This window comes from Otolemur garnettii, unplaced genomic scaffold (genome assembly GCF_000181295.1).
Source record: "Otolemur garnettii isolate 467f Iridium unplaced genomic scaffold, OtoGar3 scaffold00112, whole genome shotgun sequence".
NCBI lineage: Eukaryota > Metazoa > Chordata > Mammalia > Primates > Galagidae > Otolemur > Otolemur garnettii.
Window position 1 is genome coordinate 3,197,352 of NW_003852507.1, and position 8,699 is coordinate 3,206,050.

At 39.6% G+C, this 8,699-nt stretch overlaps 1 protein-coding gene across 3 annotated transcripts in view; it reads left to right on the forward strand.

The window, feature by feature from the left end:
• Positions 1–8,699, forward strand: part of NF1 (neurofibromin 1) — a 293,662-nt gene that overhangs the window by 257,147 nt on the left and 27,816 nt on the right. For all 3 annotated transcript variants that reach the window (XM_003797210.3, XM_023517507.1, XM_023517506.1), the window contains 4 exons: positions 2,168–2,308; positions 4,347–4,473; positions 6,380–6,511; positions 7,821–7,956. In XM_003797210.3, coding sequence (XP_003797258.1) covers positions 2,168–2,308; positions 4,347–4,473; positions 6,380–6,511; positions 7,821–7,956 — 536 coding nt within the window. The remainder of the gene's footprint in view (positions 1–2,167; positions 2,309–4,346; positions 4,474–6,379; positions 6,512–7,820; positions 7,957–8,699) is intronic.

Consider the following 8,699-nt stretch of genomic DNA (forward strand, 5'->3'; position numbering starts at 1 on the left):
AGCCGTCATTGTTGTTTGGCGGGTCCGGGCTGGGGATTCGAACCCGCCACCTTAGGTGTACGTGGCTGGCGCCTTAGCCGGTTGAGCTATAGGCGTCGAGCCTGAAGATAATATTTTTAAAAAGTAAAATGATATGGCTGCTGTTGTATGAGGGTCTGAGCTCATCTTAACTTTGTGCCTTTAAGCAAGTCATTTAACATTTTAGGACACTATGCTTTCTTATTTATAAAATGAGTAAACTAGACTACATAATGGCATTGTACTACCTTCCCATTCTAAGGTTGTGTAACTCTGTGATTTAACTGCAAAGATAGGCCAAACTTGGGAGAGATTACATGGAAATACATACCTATTAGGTTCCTGGTTTGGTTGTATGTTCTATAAACATCTTAATTTTATATCATATAAAATGGTTCTTTCATCCCCATAATATAAGTAAAAATTGGCTCAAAAGGGATAAGTATCTTGTCCAAGGTCACATATCTAATAAAAGACAGAAGCACAATTCTCACCTAGTACTATCTGACTCTAAAGTCTGTATTTTCCCATAAGCAACAGTGCTAACTACAGATTACCAATAATAAATGCTTTTAATTCAGAGTAGCAAGTGATCACTATACTGTTTTAAGAGTGACAAGAAGTTGATAAGGTAGACTTTAAGCTAACATTAAAGAGATAGGTAGGATTTGAGGTGGATAGAAAGGGAGGAAGTTGAAAGCCTTATTAAATAGCAGTGGTACAGCAGTAGGACTGTATAAGAACTCTGGGACAGTGGAGGGAAGGTGGGTAGACCATTCTAGTTGTAGTGGAGAAATTTCTAAAGAATAGGAAGGCGAGGGGCGCCTGTGGCTCAGTGAGTAGGGCACCAGACTCATAATACTTGAGGGTGGCAGGTTCAAACCCAGCCCTGGCCGAACTGCAACAATAACATAAAGATAGCCAGGCATTGTGGCAGGCGCCTATAGTCCCAGCTACTCAGGAGACTGAGGCAAGAGAATCACCTAAGCCTGGGAGATGGAGATTGCTGTGAGCTGTGTAAAGCCACAGCAGTCTACCAAGTATGATAAAGTGAGACTCTGTCTTAAAAAAAACATAGCAAGAGGGGGCTCAGCACCTGTAGCTCAGCAGCTAGAGCGCCCGCCACATACACCAGAGCTGGTGGGTTTGAATCCACCCAGGCCTACCAAACAACGACAACTACAACAACAAAATAGCTGGGTTATACTTGGGAGGCTGAGGCAAGAGAATCACTTAAGGCCAGGAGTTTGAGGTTGCTGTGAGCTGTGACACCATGGCTGTGACTACCCAGGGTGACAGCTTGAGACTCTATCTCAAAAAAAAAAAAAAAAAAAGAATAGCAAGAGGGGAAAGTTGTGAAGAATGTATAGATCTAATCTAACATTCAGTGTTGTTCAGAAAGGAGTTTGGAAATGTATTGTTTTTCTGCAGACAAGTAATATGACCAAAACAGGACTTAAATCATTGTAGTGGTGATGTGGGTAGTAAACTGGGGTTGCTAGAAACTGAATGCAAAAAGAAGCCACATTTAAAATAAGGTTGGCATGGGGTAATGTTATGAGCAATGAGAAAAACAACAGATACTTAAGAAACTACTCTAGACTCGTTGCCCATAGCTCAGCAGGTAGGGCATCAGCCACATATACCGGAGCTGGCGGGTTCAAACCCAGCCCGGGCCTCCCACACAACAGTAACAATTACAACCAAAAAGTAGCTGCGCATCATGGCAGGTGCCTGTAGTCCCAGCTACCTGGAACGCTGAGGCAAGAGAATCGCTTAAGCCCGAGAGTTGGAGATTGCTGTGAGCTGTGATGCCATAGCCCTCTACGAGGGTGACATAGTGAGACTCTAACTTTAAAAAAAAAAAAAGAAAGAAAGAAACGAAACTACTCTAGAAGAATCCACAAACCTTAGTGACTAGATTTGGGAACCAAAGAACAGGAAAAATCAAAGGAGATGCTAAGGTTTTCAGCCAGCTAACAGTGTCTTTAGTTGTAGATGAAAGAGCTTACCCATATATTTATCTTGGCCATAAGAGAAAACATGGATAATTGGGGGGGATAACACACTTCTTTTTGTACTGCAGTGTGTTTTGAGTGAGACCATCTCATGAATCAACTTACTAACCTGGACATGTCTCCTTTGCCAGGATTCCCCTCTACACAAAGCTCTCTTTTGGGTGGCTGTGGCTGTGCTGCAGCTTGATGAGGTCAACTTGTATTCAGCAGGTACTGCGCTTCTTGAACAAAACCTGCATACCTTAGACAGTCTCCGGATATTCAATGACAAGGTAAGCAAGCTTTCCCTTGGAATTCCTAGATTTAGACTTTGCCCTCTTTTATTGTAGCTGTTCTTTTAAAATTAGTAAGTCCATGTGTGAATTTCTATAATGCAAGTTATTCTGAGTGTAGTTCCTTACCAGTTCATAAAGAACTATTTTAAACTTCAGTGCATATTTTCTATATAAAAATAGTAAAATGCAGTACTGGCCCAGTAAACAGGGTAAGAATAAATAACACTGAGCAGTAATAGCAGCCACCATGCCAGGCCCTATGCTAAGCACTGTACAGTCATTGTTCTTAATTTTAATAACCCTAAAGTAGAATTTAGCATTCTCTCTGCCCCTTTATTTGTGGAAATAAATGAAGAAATAATCTAAAGTAAACTTATTTTTACTGACTAATGCTACATAATGAAAAATGGATATAATTTGTAGTAGATCAGGAGTTAGAGAGTCTAGAGGAAGTTTTGGGGCACTTATTTTTACTAATTTTTTTTTTTGCCTAATCTCACCTTTTTTTTCTGTTTTTGAGACAGAGTCTCTGTCACCTGGGCTAGAATGCATTGGCATTATTGTAAATCACTGCAAGCTCACGCTGCTGGGCTCAAGTGATCCTTCTGCCTTAGCCTCCTGAGTAGCTGAAACCATAGTGCACACAACCATACCCAACTAACTGTTCCGTTTTTCATAAAGACAGGGTCTTGTTCTTGCTCAGGCCTCAGCAGGTCTCAAACTACCTGACTTCAAGTGATCCTTCCACCTCAGCCTCACAGAGTACCAGGATCAGGTGTGAGCCACCATGCCCAGCCCTAATGTCACTTTAAAATACATACACCATTAGCACTCCTCTTAACATTTGTCAACACTGATTGGATTTGGGTTCATAGAGAATAGAGGAAGGAATAAAATAGTATGAAATTATGTTCCTTTTATCATTGGATAAAAATGAGAAGAGTTTAAGCAAAAAGGAGAAAACAAATTTAACGAGATTTGCTTGAAATAAAATCAACTAAAATATGAGAAGAAAGGAGGAGAAAACAGGATCATGGTTTTAAGTGTGAAGTTACTTAGTCTAAACACTGTTTATTCTGCCAGGTGTAGTGTGGACCCGAAACAACTAAGGATCTGGGAAGTGGGGAAGCAAAATTTTACAGGTAGACAATGTTGTAAAGTTAATCAGACCTTCATTTTGCAGAATAGCAAGTAAGACACTAAGTAATTTGTCTGTGTTCATACATCTTGTTTGGGGCTATAACCCCTCTTTCCTATTCCCAGTGCTGTTTTCTGGTTGTCTTGAGACAATGGTGGTCAGAATGGTATCTAGCTATTGGCCAATTGTATGTTAAGAATATTCATATATTAAGAACATTTGCCGATGAAGTATTTGTATCTTTAGGAGTATCTGCCTCGACATTTTCATTGTCAGCACAGCCCAATATCAAGAGGTAATATTGGATATTCTAGTGTCCTAGGGTGCTAAAGATCAGAGTTAATAAAGCTCATTCAAAGTCACCAGGGGCCAGGTTCAGTGGCTTGTGCCTGTAAGCCTGCAATTTGGGGAGGCCAAGGCAGGATTTCGAGGCAAAAGAAAAAGAGAGAGAGAAAGAAAGAAAAATTAGCTGAACATTGTGGTATCCACCTGTAGTCCAGCTTTAAGGAGGCTAAAGCAGTAGGATCACTTGAGGCCAGAAGTTTGAGGTTTCAGTGAGCTATGATGTCTCTAGCCCAGGTGACAGAGTGAGACTGTTTAAAAAAAAAAAAAAACAGTCACCAGTATATAAATTGATGCTTATTTTATTCTGTATTATAAGTCAAAGTGATTTTACCTTGTACCTTCTTATTTATATACTTGACTATTTTCTACCAATTAATTTGTAGTACCTAAAATGTTCTGTGGTTTTCTGTAGTCATCTGAAAATAATTTCTCTCAGCTTAAGAGGATTACTTACCTTGTCATAGCTGTTGTACACAAAAATCAGTAAGTGATTCTTTAAAGAAAGCTCTTGTATGAACCTCATCAACCATCTCATAATTGTCTTTAATATAGAGTCCAGAGGAGGTATTTATGGCAATCCGGAATCCTCTGGAATGGCACTGCAAGCAAATGGATCATTTTGTTGGACTCAATTTCAACTCTAACTTTAACTTCGCATTGGTTGGACATCTTTTAAAAGGTAAAGCCCTTATGTTGAAATATTTTTATGAAATAGTATTAAGAAACTAGAAGTAATTAAAATAATCAGTTACTTGAAGTAAATTAAAATTATTTAGCCCATATGTCTTACTTTAAATGCAAACCATACCTGTCTCAATGAGTTGGTTTGTTCAGCATGTATTTTAAGAGACTCTAATTTCCACATCAAATATCAGATTTCCCTAAAAAAGTCAGAGTTGATTCTTTTAAAATGCCAAAGTACTGAGCTTTCTAATAACTATATTATTAGTAAAAGTGCCTAAGTATCTCATTGATTATCAAAATAAGACATGCTGCAAATCAGTAAGTATAATTTGATTATATTGAAAAGTGTTAGAGATTTGGCCCAGCATAGTGGCTCGCGCCTGTAATCCTAGCACTTTGGGAGGTTGAGGCAGCAGGATCTCTTGAACTCAGGAGTTCAAGACCAGCCTGAGCAAGAGTGAGACATTGTCTCTACTAAAAACAGGGAAATTATCTGGGCTTTAAGGCAGGTGCCTATAGTCTAGATACTTGGGAGGCATAGAGGATCACTTGAGCTCAAGTGTTTGAGGTTGCTGTGAGCTATGATGATGCCACAGCACTCTACCCAGGGCAACAGAGGAAGACTCTGTCTAAAAAAAAAAAAAGAAAGAAAGAAGGAAAGAGAGAGAAAGAAAAAGAGAAGTATTAGAGATTTGGCCACAAATATTCTTCAATTTATTTCTAATCTACTAATGAATGCTATTATTTTATACCAAAGAACTGGAAATAACTTGGGAAACTACTCCCACCCCTCCAGATTTTTATATTATTTATAGCCATTGATCTGCTGCTGTATCTCAGAATCAGCTCGTTCACTTCCTGACCTTGTTTTTACTCCCCGCTGCTGATGTCACAGCTTGTTAACTTTGTTTCATTAACATGAGGGGGTCATAGTCAGATAGCACAGTTAACAGGAACAGCATATAGTGGTGGGTCAGTAGGAGTAAGAGCTGGGATAAGGAGCTGGCATGAGCCAGTGGTCTTAGGCAGCACTGGATTTGGCCACAATAGAGATTCAAGCTAGAGCCTTAGTCTACAGTTGTATATCAGTTTAAATAATTCTTAGACTTGTGGGATCATGGAGGTTCCCCCAGTTTTTACCCAGTATAATATATATAATATATACACGTATATACCCACCACTATAAATGTATGCATTTTATTTCACCTCTTCATAAAATTTATATAAAATATATCATTTTAATCTCTGTGGTGAATAGGGATTACTCAAAAGATATTATACTTACTAAAGTATACCAAAATGAGGGATTGTAACTGGGCTGATGAAGTGCTTACATATTCCATATTTCTAAAATAATGCCAGGGATTTTCAATGTTCAAATCTCTTTTAAAATGGAGTAACATTAATGATTAAAAGCTGGCCAATGTTCAAACTTTTAATCAACTCTAGAGGGTTTTTTTGTTGTTTTTTTTGGGGGGGGGGAGGATTGTTTGTTTTTTGGCTCTTAGAGTATATATTTCCTATGTCATTAGTTTGTTTTCTTTTAATTACAAAAAGTTTTAAGTAATAGAATACTGTTTTCAAAAAAACATCTTAAGGGGACCTTAAATACATAGATTTTTAAAATCCCTTTAGGGAATGGGAGATCTGAAAGATTATCATCTTTCCTAATTTTCCTGTTCCCTCAGGCACCTTAGGGCTCCAGGGAACATTATTCTGGTCTACACATTTGTGGTATTCTTTATGTAATTAATACCTTCCCAGATGGCCATTCTTGGAAGGGAGGACTTAGCCCTTACATTTCCATTCCTTGCAGAGTTGCTACTCACAAGGGTAAGAATTCAACAGATACTTGTTCAAAGAATGAACTAATTTCTTATTTGTTTTTATTTGTTTGTAGGATACAGGCATCCTTCACCTGCCATTGTTGCAAGAACAGTCAGAATTTTGCATACACTACTGACTTTGGTTAACAAACATAGAAATTGTGACAAATTTGAAGTAAATACACAAAGTGTGGCTTACCTAGCAGGTAAAAAACAGGAGACAAAATTAATCTTACCATATCTATATCTAAGGATCACCAAAAAGGTTCGAGTACCTGTAGGTACTTTGCTGGATGCTTGGCAAAGTAAAGAGTTCATAGTCCTGTCCTTCAGTGGTGTTCAAAATTTTGAAAGTTTTGTCAAAACATTTTTCCTAGCTCTGCCCCTGTAGCTCAGTGGCTAGGGTGCCAGCCATATACACTGGGGCTGGTGGGTTCAAACCTAGCCCGGGCCTGCCAAAACAACAATGACAACTACAACAAAAAAATAGCTAGGCATTGTGGGTGCCTCTATTTCCAGCAACTTAGGAGGCCGAGGCAAGAGAATCGCTTAAGCCCAAGAATTTGAGGTTGCTGTGAGCTGTGATGCCACGACACTCTTCTGAGGGCAATAAAGTGAGACTTTGCCTCAAAAAAAAAAAGGCTTGGCACCTGTGGCTCAAGTGGCTAAGGAGCCAGCCACATACACCTAAGGTGGCGGGTTCGAATCCAGCCCAGGCCCGCCAAACAGCAATGACGACTGCAACCAAAAAATAGCCAGGCATTGTGGCAGGCGCCTTTGGTCCCAGCTACTTGGGAGGCTGAGGCAGGAGACTCGCTTGAGCCCAGGAGTTGGAGGTTGCTGTGAGCTGTGATGCCATGGCACTCTACCCAGGGGGACAGCTTGATGCTTTGTCTCAAACAATATATATATATATATTATTTTCCTTATGAAAGAATTTACTTTAAAATCTAAAACATGTTCCCTTTGTCATCTTTGATTCAAGACACTACAGTGGCTCCCAGTTATCTGTCTTAAAATCTAAATGCCTCAGCCTAGCATCCTGGGTCCTTAAGCAGGCCTCCTAATTCTGCCCTCTTTCTCTAAATGTCATAAGCCTCATTTTTTTTTTATTACTAATATTTCTCCAAGTGGTGGACTGTTTTAAGCTAAGCTACTTGTTATTTCTTACAAGTGGTTTTCTGCCTCTTCAATAGCATTTCCTTATAACATTTTACCTGAATGTCTGCCCTGTGCCCACCATTCCATTAAACCTACCCTGTTTGCCGTTACCTGATTTCCATTTCTCTCTGCTTGTCAACATAGTGTAGTTGTTTGATGGAAGGTGCTGTTCTCAGTTTAGTAGACTCAGTTTTGGTTTGTTTAAACTATTCGACCTTGAGCAAATCATTCTTTCCTTGATGAACATAATAATACCTGTCCTACCTACTTTTAATCTTTGTTGAAATGAAATGTGCATTAAATGTACACTTGTGATTTGTTACATATTTTACTCTGCCTTCTTTTTCCTTTTAGCTTTACTCACAGTGTCTGAAGAGGTTCGAAGTCGCTGCAGTCTAAAACATAGAAAGTCACTTCTTCTCACTGATATTTCAATGGAAAATGTTCCTATGGATACATATCCTATCCATCATGGTGACCCCACCTATAGGTAAGTGGATTTGCTCTCCTATAATTACTGAGTTATAATCAGCTTTCAGTTTTCCATGCTAGAAGTAATATGATAGGGGAGGGGAAGCTTAGAGATGGCCAGGAAAAGTGTAAATCATAACTCATTTTGTAAATAAATGTACGGTATTTCATGTGGGTTGGTAGTAGGAAAGTTATCATTCTACCTCTGGTCTAATTGTGCCAATGTTAACATTAGTTTGCCTCTTTTAAGCAAACCAGTTGAATAATGAAAAGTGATGGTCTTGAAAGTACTACTGGGTTGCAAGAAAAAGCCTGGGGAAAAAACTAACATGAAATATAAGAGGTTTGGTGCCCATAGCTCAGTGGTTAGGGCGCTGGCCACATACACCAGAGCTGGTGGGTTTGAACACGGCCCCGGCCTGCTAAACAACAATGACAACTACTAACAAAAAAATAGCCAGACACTGTGGCGGACACCTGTAGTCCCAGCTACTTGGGAGGCTGAGGCAGGAGAATCTCTTAAGCTCAAGAGTTTGAGGTTGCTATGAACTGTGACACCACGGCACTCTACTGAGGGCCACAGAGTGGAACTCTATCTCAAAAAACAAAAAAAAGTTAAGAAATGTAAGCGGCGCCAGCCACGTACACCTAAGGTGGCGGGTTCGAATCCCCAGCCTGGACCCACCAAACAACAATGACGGCTGCAACCAAAAAATAGCCGGGCGTTGTGGCGGGCGCCTGTGGTCCCAGCTACTTGGGAGG